The 26,926-nt window shown below is 37.7% G+C and overlaps 1 protein-coding gene across 1 annotated transcript in view; it reads left to right on the forward strand.

The window, feature by feature from the left end:
• HDAC9 (histone deacetylase 9) overlaps positions 1-26,926 on the forward strand; it is an 812,002-nt gene that overhangs the window by 763,147 nt on the left and 21,929 nt on the right. The window contains exon 26 of the mRNA XM_060304692.2: positions 20,235-20,382. Within this exon, the coding sequence (XP_060160675.1) occupies positions 20,235-20,382 (148 nt within the window). The remainder of the gene's footprint in view (positions 1-20,234; positions 20,383-26,926) is intronic.

Here is a 26,926-nt window from a genome sequence, read left to right on the forward strand (position 1 = left end):
ACTTAAGGAGGTGTTCGAATTTCAGCTCACCCCCTAGTCCAGGTTCTGAAGGATTCTTTTGTGCCAGGGTTTGGGACTACTATACCAGAAAAGTATGTAAATGTTGAAAAACAGGCCTTGTAGCATGTGGGAAACATTCAGGCAGGTTCCTAGATATCCTTGTCCCAAGGCAGACGGCAAGGTGCTGACAGGCCTTATGTGTATTTCTTTGAGAACTGAGCCCCACAGCTGAGGGTATGCAGGTGCTGGAGGCTGTGATTAGCATTGGCCCTTTGCCTGGCCACATGTATGTGAGTATTTTGCAGCAGGATCATCCCTGTTGTCCTGTTCTTGTTTATATTACTTATTTAGCTGAGAAGAAAAGGCCTTACAAGGCAACAGCAGGGCACCTATTTCTCCTGACAGGTAAAGACCCCCACCCCTGACAGGTCAGGGGCTGGTTTCATCTTCAGATGGTGGGTGTATACAAAGGTCAACCATCTCTGAAATAACAAAAGGGAGGTATGGACAAGAAGCTTCATGTTTGCACATGCTGTTCACTCTGCTGACAAAGTCTTCTGCCTCATCCCTATTAAGTTTTCAAGACTTAGCTCAGATGTTCTCTCTTTTGGGAAGCCATCTATGAATCCCCATTCATCCCTATTCTAGATTAGGTGCATTTCCTGGGTGCTTTCATGGCAGAGATTGTTTTTGCTGATGTTCTTTGCTTTTAATCGCTGTGTCCTCTGCACAGTTCTGGAATGTTGTAGGTGCTCTGCAAATGTTCGTTGAATGAATGAATCAGCCAGTATGTCAGTATTTGCCACACTCTTTTTTCCTTAGCCTAGATTGACTTTTCAACTAAGGTTATACTTCTTGGTTAGGTCATACAGAACAAGAGATTAAGAAGTGCAGGAAAAATCTATATGAGAGCCCATTTCTTCACTCTCTTTCACAACCCACAATGATGAATCATTTCTAAGTTAGAAAGAACATGAACTGCTTGTGAGCTACCATTTCCATCGCCAAGCTTGGAGATGGCAGTTCTAAGAGTTGACTGGCCAGCTGTAATCACCAGCAAGCAATGCCAGGTAAAAGTCAGCCCAGAGTAGGATAAAGGACCCTCATATGTATATAGGCTTTCCCGAAACCCATCCTAACAACTCACAGTCCGTTGAACTCTTACCTTCTTCTGCATAGTACGGTGAGAAGCAAGATTCCCAAATGTCACGTTTCACACTAGTCCTGGCCCGTGATAACATTTTCACTGATTTTGAAGGGAAGAACCATGAAGTGAGTTTTCCACAAAACTAAATTTATTTAGTTTGAAAGACTATAATTTTAAGTTTGAAAAACATATAATGAATGATGTTGATATTGATCTATGAAACCTCAAAATGTGAAAACCACAAGTATATAGTCATGGTTTCCTTTTATTTATTTAAATTTTTTAGTAAGAAGAGTACTCCTTTTAAGTGTCAACCAATTTTGTAGACCTCCTGCATGATAATAACGATAATCATAGTATCTTTTGAATTGTGGAGCAAGAAAATATATGTGTACACAAGGATTTGAGGATTCTTTTAAAATTTTGCTGCAACCCTCCAGTGGTTTGCAGCTGATAAGTTGAAAAACACTAGTGTGGAGGGTTTTAAAATGATACGAATTTCAGTATAATCCTCACCAGCCATGTGACGATGAGCTAGCCACTTAACTTTCCTAGGGAATTTCCAGAGGAATGACATGACATATCACCACACCGATTTTCTAAGGTGGTGCCACGGTGGCAGCAAGATGGCAGATCAGAAGCGGAGTCATAAAAGAACAGTAGGCAGTTTTTCCCTTTACCCCCACTTTCATCTTTTTCCCACTCTAGGAATTCTTCCCTTGTTTAGTAGATTGAGGTCTTCTTAGAATTCCTTATTATGCCAGCCACAGAAAACTGGTGACATAGGCCAGAATGAGGAAGAGACAGTAATTGCAATGTCACCATATGTTTTTGTCAAACTTGTTGTATATCAGTGGAGGAACAACATCCATGCCTCCTGCATATAAAATTTGTCACTATGGCTAAATTTATCTGTATTTTTTAAAACTCGCCCACACACAGGACACACATTATTATTTAGGGCAATGAGAATTGCATTTATGGTCTCCTGAATTTATCCAACTTTTGAGACCGATATGAAAAGGGATATGATTATCTCATTGCAGGAGAATACACCATGTAACTATGTAATTGACTATGAGGTAGTCAGTTATCCACATGGTTCAGGCAACTACAATGGGCAGAGCACACCTTTCACCCATTCTAGGGAAAAAAAAAATGAAATCAAATTTTCTCTAGGAGATCCGAGGCAAGTATAGTTGACACCAACTCCTTGTCAGAATTCTGCTTAACTTACGTTTTTATATGTGTTATTGAGTGAATGACTTCCTTTTCCTCTTTTTGTTGTTATTCTTTTCCTTCTCCCCCTCTTCCTTAATCTGCTTCTCTTATTATTACTATATATCCTCTGTTCCAGAAACTACCCTTAGAAGTAACAACTGATGTTGAAAACAAAGGAATGTTAATTTTGTTGATTTCATTTCCACTCTATTTCCAATGGAGATAACTGCTGGTAAAAATAAAATACAGACATTGTTGATGTTGTATTAGAGTGGATAATCAGAGAAGGTGCTATCCAGTTCTCTTGGTAATTAAGAGATCTGGATAGTAATTAATGAAAAAAAGCTATTAAAGTAAGATAAACCTCGCTGTAAAGATGGCAGTCATTTTCTTCTTTTATGTGAAATATCATTCTCAGCCATCTCCTTCCATTACTTTAATACCCTCTACATACCCCCTTCCCAAGGAGAAAGGACATTTACATCAGACGATCCAGGAGAAAATCAGATTGTTTCTAATCTGAAAGGAATTTGTGTACATCTCTTGTTGTGAGGAAACTGTCCAAGATTTTGATCTCATGGGGCTATGCGCATAGATTAAAGGGTTGTTTCCCCAGATGGCAACAAGCACTGCATAAATCATTTCACTAACTCTCTAGCTTCTTGACTCCACACCCAAATGCTAACCCACACTCAGTTTTTCTTCTCTCTTTTTGTCCCTTCTTGTTTTGATTTTCTACCTTTTTTCCTTATCTCTCTGTCTTTCCCTCTCTCCTCCACCTTCATCCTCTTCAGACCCAGGGGAGAAGAACAAGAGATATGCACGATGTTGAAAATGGGCTTTTAACTCATAAGGATTTAATGATTTATTTCAAGCAGGGAAGGAACATGATCAAACCTGCATTTCAGAAGATCACTATGCCTGCAGTAAGGACAGGAGATTTAGCAGAACTTACTGTCAAATGTGAACCGTTTAATTCAGAAGTAGAGCTGGCTTGGTATGTAATTAATAGGCATGGAGAGGATTAATGGTTTCTAAGTTTCAGGCTTGGACAACAGAGTAGGTACTGATGTCACCTCCTGTGATGGGGAACAGTAGAGGAAGAAAAGGTTTGCAAGGAAAGATGAATATTAGACTTAAGAAAAAGAAACTGCTGATTGAAAGGCTTAAAATTTGGGGAACCCATCTTAAATATCAGTTTTCTCCACAGTAAAGTTATGGAGGCATATTGGATGAAATTATTTACACAATGCAAACCCTGTAAGCTGTTAGCAAGTAATAAAATAACAATTACTGAGTGTTTTCAGTGTGCCAGGCACTGCTCTAAGCACTCTTATTAATATAAGTTAAATCATTTAATCTACTTAACAACCCTATGAGGTAGGTACTATTTTCATTCCCCTTTTACAGTCAAGTAAACTGAGGCACATCTAGGTTAAATACTTTGCAAGGACACATAGTTACTAAATGGACAAAAGCAAGCTCATAAACCAGGCATTCTAGCTCCGGAGTCTGTGGTGTTTGCCATTATGTTATACTAGCTCACAAAGAAATTAATTCCTTTTGCAATTTTTTGTATGCACTTTTTTCTATTTCATCCAAAAGTGACAGGTTTAAGGGGGAAATCAGTTAAACTGAAGATTTGGAGTTTTGGACATTCTGGTTAATTGAGGTTTAGCCACAGGCAGTTTTAGAAGGGCAGTGCCAAGTTGCAGGGAGCCGTGGAGCTATGAATCCACTCTGGAGTCCCTTGTAAACTTTCAATATACATCTAATCACAAAAAAATGCAAGGATTGGCAGAATTTCAAATCCCTGCCCTGCTGAGTTTAAAACCCTGACTGTTGTCAGGTGTGAGCTGCTATTTGTCATAGATTTTTTGGCTTTAGACAGAGGCCTTGACGTTGCAGCCCTGGGCCAGGCCGACCTTCATTGAAGAAAAGCAGCGTTAGACATTTTCCCACTATTAACCCCGCCAACCCTTGCTTGTATCAGAGCCAGGTCAACCTTGTACACATGGCTTTTTGAAAGTTGATTTTGAACTTCTAATTAACCATTCTCTTGAAATGTTGAGACTCTGATTATTGTTTGGTGGAGCACTAATACTAGAATATACCAGAATTAAAAGGAAAACCTGCCATCTGCTTAGAGACTTAACTTGTCTGGAATTTTTTTTTAATTCCAACTACATCTGTAATTATGAGTTTTCTTTCACTCATGTTTCTACTAAGGCAGAACTAATCACACCAAGAGTCTAAATAAAACTATGCATCTTTCTAGGACTGAAAACTCTTTAAGGACAGAAATGCTTTCTGATTATACTCAGCTGTTAGCACCCAGATGCACTTCACACATGCAATACCATTATGGTGTGCTCGAAGGTCAAGTTTGGGGAAGATCATTTGTTAGGTATTTATGTATACATTATACACACACATGCACAAACATAGATTATATATATGCGTATGTATAAATAAAGTATGTATATATAATCTCTAGTCCTCACACAATTCTGCAATGCATAATTAGTTTCCTCATCTTGTTCATGAATAAATTGAGGCTTAACAAGTTTAGATCACTCATTGGAAGTCTGTCAACTAATAGCACTAAAACCAACATTTGAACCCTGGTCTGGCTATGCTTTCAAAGCCCACTTTCCTTCTGTTAAAGCATATGACCTTCCTGTTCCCACTTCATTTCACAGATAAGAACAGAGTTCCACCAGACTTCCTGTTCCCAAGTATCCCAGGATAGACACTAGAATAGACCTCTCCTAAATAACTTCTGCATACGTGAAAACAGACTATTTTAATCCATTAGTGGGCTTCCTAGAACATAAGGGAATATGAGGGAAAAAGAAAACATAAACTGAAATCTAATAGGGAGCGAGCAGTAATCAATAAGTAACACAAAATGGGAGAGTATCCCTGGGGCAAATGATGACATCAGTGCTATAACTGCACAAAAAAGCCTGAAGTCTGCATCAAAGTTAGGGATATGAATTTGATAGACACTAAAGAGGTTTTGCCTTCCTCCCTAATTCTGGAGGAAGCAAATACAATTCCTTTCTGGAGGAAGTATCCCTAATTTAGACCCTCAGTATATGCAGAGATCAAATTCAACAAAATACGAGCTCAAGTAAATAAATACATACATATTTAAATAAATGAATAAAGTAAAATGCACGAGGACACAAGCCACTAGGGAAAGTCAGCAGAAAAGAGAAACAGAGAATAATAAACCTTATTTGTGGGGTTAAAATGGTGGAGGGGCATAATTTCAAGTAATGATAATAGATTTAAGATATTCATTTACTTTCACTCCTCCATAAAACTCCACTAAAAATTAAGAGGATCATTTTTTGTTGTTTTGCTTTGTTTTGTTTTTAAGACATACACTCATAGGGATGAAGAATGCAAAAGGAAATAATAGGAACCTGGAGAGCAGATGACCATCTGTTACTGTCTTAGCAGACCTGAAAAAAATGAATTCTAAACCAGTACTAGCAGGCATATCTCTGCCAGAGAAGGATACATCAGACACATGTAGAATTGTTGACCCACACACCTAAGACTTTGTATTTTATTTCATTTATTTTAATTTGTCATTTTTCCTAATTCATTATCCCTTTCCTTTCTTCACTTCTATGTCCAGCTTAAAAACACTAACTCTTAAATCCATTTGCCCTTCTACCTTTAATCTGCCTTAAAAATCTTGCCCTTTTACTTTACCAATCCAGTGAAATCTCAACCCTGAATATAGTCTACAAGGAACTTTCTCTAACACTGGATGTAAATAAACAGGTCCGCTTGAGATTGTCATGAATCATAGCAATTTGATTTCCTGTAAGTTTATGAACACCAAACTCAAGTGGGCCCAGTATAATCCTGCTGTGTTTCTCAGGTCAATTTTCACTGCCTCTCTCAAACTACTTTTTCAAATTTCACTCTCCTCAAACCTCCATCTGTTTCACCTTTGCTGGCAATCTCGGCAATAAACTTTTCTTAGAGTAAATTGCAGCTACCAAACTGCTTTCTTTGAATTGTTCATTCTTATCAACAATTAAACAGCCTAAAATCTCTCATCTTAAAAAACAAACTCCAACAGCCTCAGTCCTTCCCCAGTTTACCATCCTATTTCTCTCAAACCCTCCAGGAACAAATTCTTGAAAAAGGTTTCTATCTAGTTATCTTCATTTTCACAGCTAGAAATCCCTATTGGAACCACTCTATTCTGGTTTCAATCTCACTGTGGTCACCAGTGGCATTTCTACTGCCAGATTTAAAAAGTGATTTTATTAAACTTTATTTTGAAATAATTTTAAGTTTAGAGAAAACTTGCAAATATAATACACTATAGAATTCTCATATAACCTTCCCCTGGCTTCCCTTAAGTTGACATCTTGCAAAACCATAGCACAATTACAGGAACTAAGAAATTAATAGTCATACAGTACTGTTAACTATAGACTTTCATTGGATTCTACCAGTTTTTTCACTAATTTCCTTATTCTGTTCCAGAATTCAGTCTATAATCAACACATTGCATTTAGTTGTCATGTCTCAGTCTCCTCTCAACTACAACAGTTCTTCAGTCTTTCTGTGCCTTTTATGACCTTGACACTTTTGAAGAGTACTGGTCAGTTATTTTGAAAAATGTCTCTCAGCTTGGGTTTCTCTAATGTTTCCTCATAATTAGATTGAGGATATGCATTATTGGCAGGATTACCACAGCAGTGATTCAGTATCGTTCTTAGTGCATCAGATCTGCAGCACATAATGTCAGTATGTTTTATTATTGGTAAGGTTAGCCCTAGCCTGGATCACTTGATTAAGGCAATCTTCAGTATAAAGTTAGAATATTTCCCTTTGGAATTAATAAACATGTTGGGAAGATACTTTGAGATTATGCAAATATAGTTTCTCCTCAAATTTTTGCCCATTAACTTTAGCAGCCATCAGTAGATCTTGCCTGCAAAAATTATTACTCTGGTGTTCCAATGCCGACTTTCTATTTTCTTTACTCTGTCTACATTTCTTACTTGGAAGTTATCTGTCATGAGGAACTGTCCTTTCTCTTCCATTTACTAACTTATTCGTTATAATATTTATATCAGTATGGACTCATGTATATTTATTCTATAGGTTATAATCCAATACTATCATTATTTATTTTGTTGTTGAAATTGTTCAAGCTCTGATTATTCAGAGCTCTTTCAGGATGGCTCCTATGTCCTTTTGACTTGGCTTCAGACAAATACAGTCTAACAATCCAATCTCCCAGAGTCTTTGAATCCCTTCCTCTTCATTAAACCAAGGTAGGTCTGATGTTTCTAGATCACTTCCTGTGGGCCACCTTTCGGTCCATGTTTTAGCCAACCAAACAAATGAAGTTAGAACCCTTCTTAACTCTTCTAGCTGCAGCATTAAATGCAGCATCTCTGCTTAGTGGGCCCATCATCCTCTACCTAAATGCTTTTCACCCTACATATTCTTTTCTTAAGTATATAATATGGATAAGTTGTTTCAACCCTCTTTACTTCAGTTTTCTCAACTATAAAATAAAGAAAATGAGATTATCTTACAAGGTGGTTTTGAATTTTTATGAAATTACATATAGAGCACATTTTCATAGGCAATTAATAAATATTTCTTATCATTTTACTTATCGTTGTTTTCGTCCCAGACCATAGCTTCATAGTCACCTCTACGTGAATAACTCCAAAATTTCTATCTTCAGCTCAGACCGCAGACCTGAGTTCCAGATGTTTCCTAAACTTCTAGCTCAGCATCTTCCCCTAGATGTTGCAAAGGCACGTCTAGTCAACATGCCCAAAGCCAGTCATTATTTTTGCCCCAAACCTCAACCTCTTCCATGTTTATTGGTCCAAGTAAATGGCACCACTATCCTTCCAGTTTCGCTGGAGAGGAATCTAGGAGTTATCCTTCTTGTTGTTCTTTCCATTTCTGTCTACATCCAATCCATTACCCCATCCTGTTTGTTGTACTCCTTAAACATTTCATTTATCCAACCAATTATTTCTGTTCCCATGGCCACTGTCCCAAATCAGGCTTCCATCATCTTTCTACTGTACCATTTCTATATCCTACAAAGTGGTCTCCAACATCCAATTTTGGTTTCTCCATTTTTGTTTCTCTAACGTGCTGCCAGAGTGATCTTTTACAAAATAAGGCATATTCGTCTCCCTACCTCCTTGCTTTGAACCAGAGGTCAGCAAATTTTTTTCTGTACAATACTAGACAGTAATTATATGAGGCTTTGTGTTTCAACTGCCTAACTCTTCCATTGTAGCAAGGAAGTGGCCATAGCCAGTGTGTAATGAACATGGCTGTTTTCAATGAAACTTTATTTACAAAAAAGGGGTGTGGGTCTGTGTCTTTATTCCTGTCTTAACCCTAGGTTCTTCATGACCTTTTTTTCATTTGTTTTTTCTTAGATTCCATATATATGTGGACTTGAGGATATGGGGAGGGGAAAGGGTAAGCTGTGACAAAGTGAGAGAGTGGCATGGACATATATATACTACCAAACGTAATATAGCTAGCTAGTGGGAAGCAGCCACATAGCACAGGGAGATCAGCTCGGTGCTTTGTGACCACCTAGAGGGGTGGGATAGGGAGGGTGGGAGGGAGGGAGACACAGGAGGGAAGAGATATGGGAACATATATATATGTATAACAGATTCACTTTGTTATAAAGCAGAAACTAACGCACCATTGTAAAGCAATTATACTCCAATAAAGATGTTAAAAAAAAGGGTGTGGGACCAATTTGGTTTCTGAAAAAGGAAAAATCTGAAACAAGTGGTATCTGGATATGATATTAAAATACCAGACATCAACCAAAACACCAATTGTAAAGGACACCTAAATTTCTGGCCCGGGAGATGGAGGGAGAAATATTCAACATTTCTGCCACCTGATGCACCAAACAGGTGTGCTGTAGCCACAGCTTGTGACATGCATGAAGTCACCAAGCTGTCAGAAGGTGCGGTTGGGAGGAACATGGGGAATCAGAAGTTAGGAATAGATAAAAAGTGTTCAAGAAATAGAGAGGGAGCAGAGTTTAGTGCTCAATTGTTGTTTCCCAAGAAGGCTGGTAATGAACATGTAACTTTGCACAAAATGTTTATCAGTATTGATCTTTCGTCATGGGGATATAGTGATGAGTGACAAGAACACTGAAGACACGATGTTGAATCAGTAGTAGTATCTACTTTAAAATGTAGTCATTATTAAAAACAAAACAAAAATAAAAACTAAGGCCACAGGGGACAATTTAACAAGTGCAGTTGCAGAAGGTGCATTTAGGTATTACTTATGAAGCATGGATTTTTATTTAGATAAAATGACTATGCATTTAGTTTTTATTTTAATTTTTTAATGAGTTTTCAATTTCAAGCGTTTTTTTTTTTTTTCCCAGCTCCAAAGTGAGGTAATAGTTGTTATTTGTTGACTCCACTAGAAGAATATCTTGGTTAAAGATGCAGTGTCCTTAGGATGCTACAAACAGAAAAATCAGTTAATTCAAATAATGGTTTGATATTTTTCATTCAATTCATGGAATTAAAGTTTTTGGAAATAAATTTGCGGAAAAAAAAACTTAGGGCATTACTATGAATGCTGTTATAAATTACAGTGAAAATCTAACACTGACAATATAATCTTTTGATTTCATATTAATATGAAAATTTAAATTTTGCTGGAGCATAGCTTAATCTTAAAGAACAGAAATGCATTTGGCATTGATTACATAGTACCAAATTCCTTAACTTTTTATAAATAATAAAATATAATTATAAGTTTAATAAAAATGTATTTTTAAATCCCTAAAAACAAAACCCAATAAGCTTGATATTCAATCAATGAAAGTTTATGGTGTTGTTCTCAAAATTTTAAATAATTTTTTATAAACACAGGGTAAAATACAATTAAATGAAATACAAAGTTCTTAAAATACAAATGATATTGATGACAAAGAAACACGTTCAGCATGGCAGTACAAAATTTCTCTCTTTGCTGCCCATTATCAACCATACTTTAGAAATGTTTGAAATGACTATTCTGCAATAATACTGAACTATTTTGTAAGTCAGTTTTCTGAACTTTGATTACATCTTTCTAATCATTTAGAATTCACTAATCAAAATATTCAATAAATGGCCCTCTGAACTCACATATGAAGGAATAACTACTATAGGAATTGCCTGTTGATCAGAAATAAAAGTAAACTAGGAAAAACACATATGAAACTTTTTAACATTTATTTTATTGATGTATAGTTGATATACAATGTTGTGTTAATTTCTGCTCTACAGCGAAGTGATTCAGTTATACACATATAGACATTATTTTCCATATTCCTTTCTATTGTGGTTTATCACAGGCTATTGAATATAGTTCCCTGCGCTATACAGTAGGACCTTGTAGCTTATCCATTCTATATATAATAGTTTGCATCTGCTAATCCCAAATTCCCAATCCATTCCTCCCCCCACCACCCTTGGCAACCGTAAGTCTCTTCTGTATATCTGTGAGTCTGTTTCTGTTTCACAGATAAGTTCATTTGTGTCATATTTTAGATTCCACATATAAGTGATATCATATGGGATTTGTCTTTCTCTTTCTGACTTAACTTCAGTTAGTATAATAATCTCTAGGTCCATCCATGTTGCTGCAGATGGCATTATTTCATTCTTTTTTATGGTTGATTAGTATTCAATTATATATATGTACCACATCTTCTTTATCCATTCATCTGTTGATGGACATTTAGGTTGTTTTCATGTCTTGGCTATTGTGAATAGTGCTGCTATGAACATAGGGGTGCATGTTTCTTTTTTAATTATAGCTTTGTTGGGATGTATGCCCAGGAGTGGGATTGCTGGATCATATGGCAACTCTAGTTTTTTGAGGAACCTTCATCCTGTTTTCCATAGTGGCTGCACCAGTTCACATTCCCACCAACAATGTAGGAGTGTGAAACTCTGTTTTTGGACACGGGACAGCAGGCGTTGAAGGCCTGTGATCCTAGCAGGAAACAAACAAGGAAAGAGAAACAAAATGATTCCTACAATTGCTGGAGCTTACTGATAAGAGGCAAGTTCCAGGCTGCAGCATAGGGAGAGAGAATTCAAAGAGTGTAGTGGTTTTTCTGAGTAGAAAATGAAGTGATCAGAGTTCGGGGGGATTGAAGTGACTAGAATTTGTGAGGCAGAATACTTGCGATAAAGTCGCTGCTCAAAGAAAGAGTTCTGGGTATCTGTACAAGAGTTTCCTTAAACCACTGTCTTACTTACCTTTCCATACATGAGGTGAAACTCCACAAGGCTGGGGAACTAACCAGTGGAAAACAGTAGGTTAAACAATTCAAGGAGTTCAAACAGAACTGGGAGTAGTTTGCATTCCCACTAGCCAGAGTGGAAAGACCTTGTAATATACAAGGCATCATGTAGAGATATCAAAATGGTTTCATCTTAGTAATAGGGCTAAATTAACTTTATACTAAAGCCTGCTCTGGAGTTAGTCTAACAAAGAATACAAGCATCCTCAAAAAGTTCATACTGATTGCAAGCAATTTAACTGCATGCCCAAAGTCCAATGCTTTAAAAGAACACAGCGAAATTCAACAACCAAAAATGTTCAAATTAACAATGTCAAGCATCCAAAAGAAAATTACCAGGCATACAAAGAAGTAGGAAACTATGACCTAGAACCAGAAGACAAGTCAGTTAACAGAAACTAACTCAGTAATGCAAGGTATGATGAAATTAACAGACGAGAATGTTACTTCCAATGTAAACAGGAAAGTACAAACATACTGCAGAAAAAAATGAAAAACAGAACATGTAAATGGAAGTTTTAGAGATAGAAATAAAATATTTGATATTAAAAATTCTGCAACCTAAAATGATTAATGGCAGATTATAAACTACAGAAGACAAAAGAAAAAAAACAAAAACAGTTAAGCTGAAGAACAGAAACTATCCAAAGTGAAGAATAGAGAGAAAAATACTTTTAAAAAGTGTATCAGTTATATATTGGGCAACATCAGTCAGTTCAACATACCTATAAGTGGAGTCTTACGAAAGGGGGGAATATTTGAAGAAATAATGGGAAAATGTTTCATAAATTTGCTGAAAACTACAGATCCCCAGATCCAAGAAATCCAGTCATTCACCAGCAAAACAAATATGAATAAACTCACACTGAGAAACATCAAAGAAACCAGACAAAAGAAAAAGCATATTACATTCAAAGAAACAAAGATAGAGATGATAAGATAAAAAAATGATAAGAAATTTTTTGTTTTGGCTGCACAGCGCAGGATCTTAGTTCCGTGACCAGGGATCGAACCTGTGCCCCCTGCAGTGGAAGTGTGGAGTCCTAACCACGGGACCACCAGGGAATTCCAATAAAGAAATCTTTTGAATCTCAAAAGTATTATGTTAAGTGAAAGATTAAAGACTACATAGGGGCTTCCCTGGTGGCACAGCGGTTGAGAGTCCGCCTGCCGATGCAGGGGACACAGGTTCGTGCCCCGGTCCGGGAAGATCCCACATGCTGCGGAGTGGCTGGGCCCGTGAGCCATGGCCGCTGAGCCTGCGCGTCCGGCGCCTGTGCTCCGCAACGGGAGAGGCCACAACAGTGAGAGGCCCGCGTACCGAAAAAAAAAAAAAAGACTACATAGTATATGGTTACATTTCTATGAAATTCTAGAAAAAGCAAAAGTTGTACTGTGGCAGAATTTTAGTGGTTGTCAGGGGCTAAGAAGGAGGGTAAGAAATTAATTCCAAAGGGCCAAAAGTAACTTTTTGGGTTGAAGAAAGTATTTCATATTTTGATTGTTGTAGTGGTTATCATAACCTGCCCTTAAAGTTGGTAAATTTTATTGACTGTATACACTATACCTCAATGAAGCTGATAAAAAAATAGTCATGAAATGAAGCAAAAATATAACCTTTGGAACTTTTAAAGGACTGCAATTACAAGAAATAGTATTTGCAAAAAGGAAAACATTTAAATTGATCCCTACAAAAGCAAAGGAATAAATGAACAAACTGAAGGATAAGAACTCAAACCATGTACAAGATTTTATTTTGAAAATCTGTAACTAGGCTTTCAAAGATATATATTTGTTGATAGAATCATTGATAAAACTATTCTCAGGGCTTCCCTGGTGGCGCAGTGGTTGAGAGTCCGCCTGCTGACGCAGGGGACACGGGTTCGTGCCCCGGTCCGGGAAGATCCCACATGCCGCGGAGCGGCTGGGCCCGTGAGCCATGGCCACTGAGCCTGCACGTCCGGAGCCTGTGCTCCGCAACAGGAGAGGCCACAACAGTGAGAGGCCGGCGTACCGCAAAAAAAAAAAAACAAAAACCAAAAAACTATTCTTAGTTGGATAAACATATTCTGTTCTGGAATGTAATGAAATTTAAGAAGTCATATGATTTTGCAGCATCTAAATTTGGTAAATAAAATTTGAAGTTATAAACGGAGAAAACTTTTTTGATAAGTTCAGCTTACATAAAATATTTGCCAAAGGTATTCTGAAAGGAGGAACAAGACAGTAGTCATGAAAATATTTGGTATGAAATACTCATTTCAATATTTTGAAAATTGGAAGTGAAAATATTTCACATTTAGCAGATATTGCTCTGAGCTTACCAGATCGCACTGCACTGGTAGAGACAGTATTTGTCAACCAAAAATATTATAGTCTCTCAAGAAGAGTAAATTAAAGATGCCACAATTTAAAATTTATTAACTCTAAAATTCTGCTTTGAAGATTTCAGGCAATTTTATGAAACAGTCCAAAATATTCATACCACGTTGAAACGGAAAAATACCAGTGATGACTCTGTCAGTGAGATATATGACCACAAAACTGATTAACATGTGAACGTTTACCAAAAATCATAATACTGTTTGTCATTTTCTAATGTTTAGATAATATTTTGAAAGTTGGTTACTATGCTTTGGCATACATGAATTGTGCTATTTCTATATTTTAGAATTAATAATAATTAGTTGTGACAATTTTTGAATAGTACTATTTTATAGGCCCACTAGTATACTTTGTCAACTAATAAGTAAATAGTTCTATAACATATAATTTTTATTTTTAGCCCCATTTTCGCCTCAAAATTGCCCCAACATGAATGAAAAATTACCTTATCACTCTATTTATACACCAGTTTCCAATATATCTTTATTTTTGCATATACACAGTGCTTAGGATCCCAAGAAAGTTCTCCATTTAGCTAAGAAATACATCCTTTTTTAAAATATATTTATTTGTTTAGTTATTTATTTAGTTTTAGCTGCGTTGGGTCTTCATTGCTGCACGCGGGCTTTCTCTAGTTGCAGCGAGCAGGGGCTACTCTTTGTTGCGGTGTGCGGGCTTCTCATTGCGGTGGCTTCTCTTGTTGCAGAGCACAGGCTCTAGGCGCATGGGCATCAGTAGTTGTGGCTTTCGGGCTCTAGAGCGCAGGCTCAGTAGTTGTGGCACACGGGCTTAGTTGCTCTGTGGCATGTGGCATCTTCCGGGACCAGGACTCGAACCCGTGTCCCCTGCATGGGCAGGCAGATTCTTAACCAGTGCGCCACCAGGGAAGCTCCAGAAATATATCTTAATGAACCTGAAAGAGACCACACTGTGAAACTCCTGGGCTGCCAGTGGGAGCATTTACTCTTCTCTGAGGATTTAGTATTCTGAAATGGGAGCAAAATTACCAGACTTGTGTTTTAGAAGGACTGTCATAGCAATGTGGGTGATAGATTGCATGAGAATAGACAGGAAAAATGCAGAAAAGAATTTCTCTTTAAAAAGAGCTAACAAGCTCTGAGCTCTGGAGAATCCATGAACATAGGCCCCTTGTACGTCCCACAGGTGTTAATAATCTCTAAGGTTGAAGGGATAGGAAGAAGTTTCGGTCAGCGCCAGCTTCTTTTCCTATGGGAACATGGTATGTAATGACAAAAGAGGACATCATTCAAGCGGCAAGAACAAATTTGAGAAGTGACTCCAAGGCTCCCAATGATGATGGAAGGGGGAGGTTGTGGGGTCAGGAGGTTTTCAGAGTCTCAAAGGGCTTTGGTTGGGAAAACGTTTGGTGGATAGGTTATTGCTAACACAGACCTTCATGTGTCAACAAGTACCTCTTTTTCCAAATTGATCATTATCAAGAAAAACCCGGTTTATGCTGAAGTCTGATTACACAGTACCTGCAACATGTCCTTTCATGGCTCCTATCTGACCCAGCGACACTCCATCTGTGTCCCCCACTTCTAACTCTTGACTGTCTGCATTCTGTTATCTAGTTTTTACCTTTTAGATTCATTCTTTGCTTCACCTCTACAGACAAAATACAAATGCAGAACAATGAAAGCCAAATAATTCCCCCCCAGAAGTGCTGAGAAGTGGGAAGATTTATGCAATGGGAAAAATGAATAAAGATAGAGGATATGATCAAAGAGGGAGTGTGTGTGTCCAGGTTTAATGGAAAACCCCTCTCTTCTGCCAGTTTTATTGCCTTAGGAGAGCAACACAGTGGTGGCTGTTACTAGTATTCTACTTTATGAATAGCAGCTCCTGAAAACTCTGGCAGTACACCTTACTTCATTTGTCTAACTTGCTAATGGGGCTGTTATTCTCATGCCAACAGATAGGATTTTTCTTGCACATATGTTTCTTAGGGGGAAAAAAAAATACCCATCACATGAAAATATAACCCATAAACTGTAGGGTTTGAATTGGCTGCATATTGCACTGTCTTGCTATACCTACTTCCATTTTAATTATTCTTCTTTACAAATAGAGATAGTGGCCTATAAATGCATTATTAATGTAGAATATTTCCCTTGTTTTTTATAGGCTTTGCTAAAAGCCATGTTGAATTTAAAGTTTTGGGTTATTTCTGAGTGAAGAACCTCATACATTTGGATAAAAACCAACTTCTAACATTTAATCTTAGCAGGATATTTTATACACATTAAATTTTATTGAAAAGGTCTCAGCTATTTAAAATCCGTCTCACCACTCACAGGCATAAAGGCTAAACTTTGAAGGATCATTGTCAGTCATTCTGCTGAATGATTCTCATTAATGATTGTCCTTCTGTCCTGATTGTGTTTGAGGAGTAAAGATGTTTCTTGAGGAAGAAGTACAATTCTTGAAAATTGAAGCTCTTGGTTATTCTAGATGTGCCATACTATCTAAAAGTAAGTTGTCCACTGGCCTCTTCAAGTGTTCATAGGCTCACAGAAAACTAAGATTTTCTGCCATAACAAATTTATTCTAATATCCAAGAGTGATATATGACATCAGAAGAATAACAATCATTGAGAATTAGAGCAGGAAGAGACCTTTCCTTATCATCAGTCCCACCACTATCATTTTATAAATGTGGACACTGTGCTCCAGTGATCCAAATGATTTCTCTGGGTCTAGGATGGGGTCCCGATTTATAAATCTCGACTCCCAGGGCTCCCTTTAGAGCCCGAAATACTCAGAGAAAAATTCTGCACGGGTAGCTTGGTCAAAAGACATTCTGGTGACTCTGGGCAACTCCTGGCTGTAATTGCATGAAACGGGCCTCTGATTCTCTTCTCAGTTAGATACCTGGCTTAAAGAAAGTGATCCATGTGGACTATAGGACCTCTAGCGATACAAGTCTGTGATGGACAACACTACAGGCTTCAGAAACTTGGGGTAGGCTCCACAGGTTCAAAGAGCACTGTGCCTAATGGTGCCTTCAGCTAGGTGGTGAGAAACACATCACTTTAAAAAGGGATACTCTTCAATGAGCACTTGTCTCCAGTTTCATGATAGCTTCATCAGTGAAGCAACGAGGTACTTGCAATAGACTATGAGAAATGAAGGTAATGAGAAGTGAAGAGTAGAAAGAACTAGTCTCAACATGGTTGTCTCACTAGGTGCAATTAACCCATGCCATAAAGTCAGTAAAAGGTAGATCAGCTGAGTCACATATCTAAGGAGCAAGGGTAATTTGTTGTTACCAAAGACGATTTCTTTGGTAAAGGGAAGAATGAATATATATATATATATATATATATATATAATTGTTTTGCCATGTGCATAATTCTTTTAAGTTCAGATTTTCCTATATTGAGTCTATTTTTGTATTTTTAGGGGTAGTGGGAGGGTGGTAGAGAAGGACTAAATAAAGGAGGACAGCCGATTACAGAGGAAGAAACATTTTCGGAGTCAAGCAGTCCTGGGTGAGGATTTCAGCTCCTCTGCTTTTTAGCCATGTGACCTTAGAGAAAAATTACCTAACACTGCCTACACAGTTGTCATGAGGAGTAAATAAAATTATAAATGTCATGAGGAGTAAATAAAATTAAAATGTGAAAACACCTAGCACAGTCCTTGGCACATATTGGAAGCTCAGTAACACGAGTTTCTCTTTCCTGTAATTTGTAACATAATTTAACCCACAAAACCACCTGTTGTTTATTTGTCAGAGGCCTGATATTAGTCACTCTAGAAAAAAAGGAAATGATGACTTCTAGAATCACCTGCTCTGTGAATATCATGTGCTAAAATAACAATTAATAATAATACTTTGTGAAACTGATTATATCTGAAGGCACTTACAGATAGAATATGATATTTCCAACTTGGGTAAGATGATAATGACATTGTGATATAGAGAAATTAGGGTCTTGGAGTGGAACTGTCAATTCAGAATTATCTTTCAAAGCTGAGAGAGGTAGGAGGCTATTAAAGAATAAGACAAGACGCATTTCCATTGCTCACCTCCTAAACCTCTCTTTAGTCCATCTCTTCATTTCTATTCTGTCACTTACTTTTGGTTTAGACATCATCATTTCCTGCCTGGATGTTTGCCAGGAGGTGAAATTGGTTTTCCTGCCACCACTCTCACCACCTACTAATCCATCATCCGTAATCTCTCCAGAAGGATCTTTGAAAAATTTAAACCTGATTCTCTGCCTCTTCTGTTTAAAATGGCCCCTCATCACCCACAGGTTGAAAGCCAAGATCACTGGCATGCTATTCAAGATTGTGTGTTAATTAGCCCATGCCTACACCATAGCAGTCTCTTGCATTACATTCCATACTGCTTACATTCCACTTGTGCCTAGCAGTGGACTTTGTACCCCAGTGAACAACAGAGACTTGAGTATCTGCACATTTGTGTGCATTATTTCCTCTTCTAGGGATACCTCATCACCACCATCTTCCTCTGTTTCAGCTTGACTAACTTCTGATGGTCTTTCAAATACTTGGTCAGGTGTTATTTTTTCTGGCAAGTGTTCTCTTGCCTTCTTGGCATCAAAAGTATATGTTCTTCTTATTTCCTCTTAGGATCACATGGGCCTTCTCCATACAGAATTGTCATTGTTTGTTAACTAAAAGGGCTTTCTTAACTAGACCATGCATTTCTTGGTGTCAGGGAAGCATCTTTGTGTCCTCAACATCCGGCACAGCCTTGGCTTTCAGAAAATGTTACTTTGTGGGTTCATTCAGTTAGAACTGGTATCATTTGGTCCAAATTAAAAGCTTTATGATTCTGACTTTGGCCAGACTAGGTGATCACAGCAAGTAAAGTAGTAGTAGTAGACAACTATGCCAGAAGGTTCTGTCGACATGGGGAGTGGATGGGAGACTGGGTCTCCTCCCCTAACATGACATGACATCCATTCCTTTGTGAAGCAGTAAGATAAGGAGAGGCCAATCACGAAATGTTACTTATAGCTGGAAGGAATTTGAGGCCATCCCACTGTTTCTGAGAAGCAAAAATAAAGTGCCGAAGAGCCCTGCCAGCATAGGATGGTTAGTGGCAGAGCTGGGTCTAGAACTGGGTTATCTTACTCCCCAATCCAGTATTCACCCATTTGTCTTTTCTACTCTAGCATAACTTTATTTTAATTTGGGGGTGGGGTGGAAGTAAGCTACTTTGCGTGCCAGCTTCCCTCTTAACTCGTCAGGCTGCCGAGATACTGCTTACCTGGTGAGTCATGTCAGCACCTAGGGAGACTCTCCTGCTTTGATATGGGGCTATTCAACACTTCACAAAAAAATAGCTTAGGGGCTGCAAAAAGGCTGTTGACTCTGCTCTTTCTTATTTATCCCACTGGCATGTTCTCATGAAATTACCTCCTATTTTCCTCTCATTCTCCTTCCCTGCCTCAAAAAAAGAAACATCCGTATAATTGGATCCGTATAACTTATGGAAGGGCTCCAACATCAGCCAATGCATATATTAAGGTTTTAAATCAATTATTGTTCTAGTACACACCCCGGGGTTGAGAAAGAAAGAACATCCAGGACTAACAAACCTGATTGTTCTGGCAAAGTTGCCATTCGATTCATGCTGGCATTTCTGGGCTTTTCTTTTCCTTTAATATTCCAACCTCATTAAAAAAAAAAAAAAAAAAGTTAATGGCTCAAGTAGCAATTTTTAACATTACTGGTTCATTCAGTTTCTCCATAAGACTTCTACCTCCCAGTCTCTTGAGGATTACCCAGAGGGCATGATGCCCAGAGTTTGCTTACCTAGTTGCAGAGACAGCTGTCAGTCTGATAGTGAGTTCATTAGACTGTGGATTATTCCTCACTTTATTAACTTCTGAGCAAGGGAGAGACTCAGGCTTGGCAATATGAGCACTTCACAACTTGGCATTCCAGATTGAGAAAAACACTTAATCATAACAGTTAAGAAATTAAATTACAACTGTGTATAACATTGTGAATTTTAACCTAACAATTACTCTGAGTTAGACCTATACAAGTTTCTGATTAACACTGTTGAACTAAAATTCCTATAACATATGATGCATGGGTCTTTGTGTTTTTTAGGCAAGTACTGGAAGTCGGTAAGGACGGTGAGTGTGCCGAGGGGCTGCGCTCTGGCTGGGGCGCAGTTGCAAGAGGAGACGGAGACCGTTTCTGCCCTGGCCTCCCTGACAGTGGATGTGGAACAGCCCTTTGCTCGAGAAGACAACAGGTATGAATGCAACATGGGGGGAATCATCAGGGTCAGTAACATCCAGGCTCATCATTAGCGTTTGTGAGCCTCTCTCTAGGCTCTCCTTCTCCGGTCTCCTCCACTTCCACTTCTGCGAAGCCACAGATGCCACAGCACATGCTGTCGGCTGTCAGGAATTCATGCGTTTCATTCTTCATGAGAAACACAGAGGTGGGGCATGTTGTTACAGTTCACAGAGAAATAGAGTGATGAGATAGATGGTCCTCGTTGGATAATTTAGTACAGATCATTATGGAGAAAGCTTCTTGTGGGCTTAACTTCTTTCCTTAGTTATCTCTATTTTTCAAGATGTTCTTTTTCTTTCTCTCATCATTTCGAAGTTACTGATATAACAGAGGGGAAAAAGGAGAGCAGAAGCTGGAGGTATGGCTTGTCAGTTGGGTAGCCTTATATGACTGTCCGTGAGGTACAACTACTCGATAAAGGTGAAAGTCACCTTCCAAGAAGATGGGAATGTGTATAAAGGAATGTGTGGATGTGGGTCTGATTTTATTTTACTTTATGATAAGAAGGAGTTGATTTTAATTAGTCTTCATATGAAGAGCTTTCAGGAAAAGAAAAAAAAAAAACATAAAGATAACCAAAGATTGAGTTTGCTTCTTCTCCTTTTAAGAAATGTTTGTCAATTTGTACATTTTGCTGTTCAACAGACAGTGCTACATTCAGGATTTCTTTTTACTATGACCAAAACCACCCCAAATGTACAGACAGTGACATTGGTGCTCTCTGTGGATGACTTCAAAGTCACATTTCTTCAATTTAAAAATGAATAGGTGAGCTTGCACTAAAGCTCTGCCAGCTTGCACTTTTAAATTGCTTCTGAGAATGAAATCGAACTCCCTCCGTCAATAACATCACCATTAATTACACAGATCCTGCTACTAGTACATAGGTTGGCAATTTTCCCAAGAATGCACAAATATGAACAGTTTTAGTTTTTCTTGCTTTTACTGGGTGTTCAGAGTTTAATGGATTTAACATCTTGCTTTGGTCAAAAGCAGGAGATACATTGAATAAGAGATTTCATTTTTATGCAATTGTTTTTCCTAACTATAACCACTTAAAAAGAAGATTACCAGTAGGAAAAAAAAAAAAAGTTGTACAATATTGTATTAAAAGATATCTTCATATGGGCATCTGGAGCATAAGGGTAAACTTATTTTACATCTTTGATAATATGAACTAACCCCCTGCTGTTCCCAGCTAAGAACCAAACCAAGTTCATAATCCAAAGGTGTTGCAGTTATTCCCAAGGCCAAATACAGTTAGTTGTCTGTCATTTGAGGGCTGTAAAACTAAGGAAACTAACATCTGTTAGTGTTGGATATAAAAGGAGCGTAGCTATTCTTTAGAATTCATTTAGTATAGAGAAACGAAGCTAAATTCCAGCCTGAGTGAAATGAATTGTAAGTAATTTTTCCCATTAAATTGCAGGGCTTAGAATAATAAAGAATAATAAGTGCTGTTGTGAGCCCCACATAACATAAAAATCTCAGCACTTTGGCAGGAATTGGCTCTATAAGCATGCTTGTTTATCCTCAGGTACATAGTGTGCTTGACTCCTGATCATCTATAGGGACTTGACCCTGGCTTCAGTTCACTGTGATTTTTAAGCTTCATCTGATGGCAGAGAAAGAATGGGAATGGGAATGTTTTGATGTACAGGGAAACAGTTGAAGCTTGTGGCCTGGATTCATGTTTCTTTATCAGTTTTAGACAGATTGTATCTATTTTGATTGATTTTTCTTATGGGAAGGAAAATGGTTTTGCTTGAAGTATTTTTGGTGGCTTTGAACTCACTTTTTCAGCAGAGGAAAAGAAAAATTCTTCTAGAACTGGCTTTTGCATTTCTATTGAACCATGCATGAATTTCATCACAGAGAATCAGACAGGGAGAACCCTTAAAAGCCACAGAGCATTTGTTCTTTAAAGGGGAATGCTATCAGAATTGTCCCCCAGCTCAGTATAGGAAAGATGGCTTTCACAATGAGGTAAAGAGGTAGAAATGTTCTTAGGCCTTTGTTATGAATGCAGTGTTATAAGTACACAGGAAATTGAAAAATTAGAAAAATCAGAGAACTAAATGGATGGAAAAGGGTGAAGGCAAGATTCTTTTTATAGGAAATTCTTGCCAGTTATTTTGGAGAATATATTGGTGTTTGGAGTGAGATGACTCATTTTGTACTAAGATTTTGGGTAAAGCAGCTCTTTTCCTGGCCAACTCATATCTGACTCATTTACCACTAGTGAATAAGGGATAAAATGCTCCTGGCTAAGAACCATTTTAAGTATTTTTTGTTCAGTTTGGGGGGGGGGGGTGTGAGGGAGATGACAACACAGTGCAAACAGTCATTTCATTTTTATAACTCACTGATGGACCATGAAGAATAAATTATTAGAAAAAGGCTCGGGATTCATTTTGGGGATGATTGACTGAAGTACAGTTTTCAAAACATAATTTTCAGGTGGCAGAAGACTTGAGCAGGAACAAAATGGTGGGTCACTAAAAAAACAACAAAACAAAAATAAAGGACAAAAAACTAAGTGGGGTCAAGTTATATGTTCAAAAAAAATAGATAGGACTAGTCACATATAGCATGTTGTTTAGAAGACAGAACTGTGATCTTAGTTTCTTTCTTGATTGTCAGGAGACTGTACCTTTAAAAGATTATAGTTTGCATTGTTCAGGTATCTATTTCAAATGCTTCTACTTTGAAAAGGTCAGTTCAATATTGAGGTTTATTCTTGGATACCAGTTCGGGCTCTGCTGAAAATCAAGAAAAAGTTTTCTCTGGCAATCAAGACTTCAGAATGATCAACTCTTAAGTTACCGGGAGCATATTTACACTCTAGAATTTCTGACTCTCTCGTTTTTTAATCAAAACAAAAACTGAAGGTTAGGTTTTCAAATGTCAGTTTATTGATTTTAGTGTGAGTCACATTAGATTTTCTTTAATACAAGAGGATCTGGTTGTTTCTGAATCATTTCATCTTCAACTTTTGTCAACTTTTCTCATGAATGAGATGGTTTCAGTCATTATATGACACAGAAGCATGAGAAAAATATATGAATCTGGCTATTTAATTAATTTTTATTGGAGTATGGTTGCTTTATAATGTTGTGTTAGCCTCCACTGCACAACCAAATGAATCAGCCATACACATGTAGATATCCCCTCCCTTTTGAACTGCCCTCCCATTTAGGTTACCACAGTGCGTTAGGTAGCGTTCCCTGTGCTGTACAGTATATTCCCATTGGCTATTTTGTTTTCTGAATAACTGTCTTATTCATGAATATTTTTTAAAAGTATAATAAGCTAGAAAATCCTGAGTATCATCCGCCTTAGCTTTGGATGGTCTATCAGTAGTGTCAAGGGCATTGATAACCCCATTTTCCTGTGTCTGGAGATTTATATAGAAATATAGACCAGTCTTAAATACACATTCGTGTCTAATAGAAATACAGCTTTGTTTTCCATGCTTTAGGATTGTCTCTCCAAGGCTTCTGGAAGCTAAATGTTGCACTGATTTTTCAGGTCTCTGATTTTTCTCTCTGATACCATTATTGTGAGCACCTGTTTATCTAAACAGGCAAACATTCCAATATAAATTTTATTCTTAATATTCATCCAGTGTCAACAATACCTTAGTTGAAAAGTGGACTGAGATTTGGAAGCTCCTGGTAAAAGAAAGGAGCTCCTTTATCTTCTTTTCCTCTTCCTCCTGGGACCATCATTTTATCCCTGTGTTCAGTGCCTAACATGTGGTCTTGGGGCATGTGTGAACTCTTAGTATGTTAGGGATTAAATCCAGTGTGTGATGTATTTCAGGGTTCCCTTCTGAACTGTTTACAAACAAGTGTTTAATTTGAAAAAAGAAACACAATGGACTAGAAGCATAAGTAAAATGAGATGCACGGTAACTTTAGCTTCCCATCATCCTCATCTTTCAGTCCTGTCTTCTTACCACTACAGAGGAAGAGTAGGTTGTGACTCTGGAATCAGCTTGCCGAGGTTCAGATCCCATCTCCATCTTAATAATTGTTGATCAGTGGCAAGTTACTTATCTCTCTGGGCTTTACTTTCTTTGTCTTTAAAATGAAGGGAAAATTTCAGAGGGTTTTGAGGATGAAATGAGACAATACATCTTAAGAATTTAACATAACACTTGACACAGAGTAAGTACTCAATATTAAGGTTGGCTTTTGTTATTTTTTTCTATCTTTTTCCCCGCTTGCTCAGTTTGCTCTTTTCTTTCCCTCCATTAATACATTGTTCATCATCCAGGGATCTATAATATTAGAAATAGAGAGGCTGTACCTGGGCATCTATATGTTTAACCGTTCATAGGTTAAATCAATAGTATAGTCATTAAAAATAAAAGATTGATAAATAATCACTAAGCAATAAATTCAGTTAACTAAGCTGTGATTAGCTGACTTAAAGAACTTTCACAATACCTAATACATTGTAGGTAATAAACAAATACTTATTGAATGAATGAGTCCAAGACAGACAACAAGACATTGTTAAAATGGTAACAGGACAATTTGTCAGGACAATTTGTAATGATACCTGAAGTTTCTTTGTCTCCTTGTCTCTATGTACTATGTTTTCTGAGGGAATCAGTGTTTTTATCTTTCACAAGAGTTTTCAAAATGTGTATTTTACATTTTTTCTTCCATAGTACTAATCGACAGGGTCCATTTTCAGATATGTTGGCTAACCAGAATCCATAGTACTCGTATCATAAAGATCGACTGACTGAGGATAAAGGTGATAAAGGTGGGAAGGGAAAGCAAAGTGTCTGAATGGAGAAAGGAATTGTCTCGGGTGAGGTGGAGGGGCTATGGGAGTGATGCTGACAGATTACAGATTTATTCCGCGACTTGCAGAATGAGGAGGGAGAAACTCCGGTTCATTTATTCTTTAAACATTTTCTGATTAGTTTTTATGTGCCAGACAAAGCGTTGGGAGTCAAGGTCACAAAGCTTCCGTGGAGTCTTCAAAATATCCACATACTTTGAGATTGTATTAGTTTTCTATTGCTATCTTAACCAAAAAATTACTTCGTGGCTCAAAATGACAAAAAAGGTCAGAAGGGTGACAAGTCTCTGGGCTAAAATATAGAGGTTGGCAAGATCTTTTCCTTTCTGGAGGCTCTAGGGAAGAAACTGTTTCCTTGCCTTTCCCAGTTTCTGTTTCCTTGCCTTTCCCAGTTTCTAGAGGCTGCCTGCATTCCTTGGTTCATGACCCCCTTCCTCTGTCTTCAAAGCCAGCAACTTTACATCTCTCTGACCTTTCTTCAGTCACATCTCTTTCTTCAGTCACATCACATCTCTCTCTGACTGAAAGAAAAAAGCTGGGAAAACTGGCTTAAAACCAGGAAAGTTTCTCTCCTTGTAAGGACTCTTATGATTAGATTGGACTCACCAGGATCATTTCTCTATCTCAAGGTCCTTAACCTTAATCATATCTACAAAGTCAGTTTGGCTACACAAGGTAACATTCACAACTTCCAGGGATTAGGACATGGACATCTTTGGGGGCTGTCATTCTTCCTACCACAGGATCAGACATGAACGACCAACTATTGTAAATGATAGGTCATTTGATAGACCGAGCTCCAGAATAAAAGAAGACCTAACATAGGCCAAGAACTGGGGAACAGATCACTGAGCCAGGGTAGAAAAATGGAGGATTTCAACTAGTAAATAAGAACAAAGGCATCCAAGATACAAAAAATAGCTTGAGCAAACGATCTATTTGTTTTTAATCTTATATTGGAGTATAGTTAACAATATTGTGTTAGTTTTAGATGCACAGCAAAGTGATTCAGTTATACATATAAATGTATCTATTGCTTTTCAAGCTCTTTTCCCATTTAGGTGATTACAGAATACTGAGTAGAGTTCCCTGTGCTATACAGTAGGTCCTTGTTGGTTATTTTAAATATAGCAGTGTGTACATGTCATTCCCAAACTCCCAGTCTATCCCTCCCTCTGCCCCTGCTTCCCCACCGCCCCCCAGTAACCATAAGTTCATTCCTGAAGTATGTCTGTTTCTGTATTGTAAATTAGTTCATTTGTATCATTTTTTAGATTCCACTATAAGTGATATCATATGATATTTGTCTTTCTGTCTGACTTACTTCACTTACTATGATAATCTCCAGGTCCATCCATGTTGCTGCAAATGGCACTATTTCATTCTTTTTTATGGCTGAGTAACATTTCATTGTATATATGTACATCTGCTTTATACATTCTTTTGTTGATGGACATTCGGTTGCTTCCATTTCTTGGCTATGGTAAATAGTGCTGCAGTGAACACTGGGGTGCATGTATCTTTTCGAAGTATGGTTTTCTCCAGATATATCCCCAGGAGTGGGATTGCTGGATAACATGGTAGCTCTATTTTTAGTTTTTTAAGGAACCTCCATACTGTTCTCCATAGTGGCTGCACCAATTTACATTTCCAACAGCAGTGTAGGAAGGTTCCCT

This window comes from Globicephala melas, chromosome 9 (assembly GCF_963455315.2).
Source record: "Globicephala melas chromosome 9, mGloMel1.2, whole genome shotgun sequence".
Classification (NCBI taxonomy): domain Eukaryota; kingdom Metazoa; phylum Chordata; class Mammalia; order Artiodactyla; family Delphinidae; genus Globicephala; species Globicephala melas.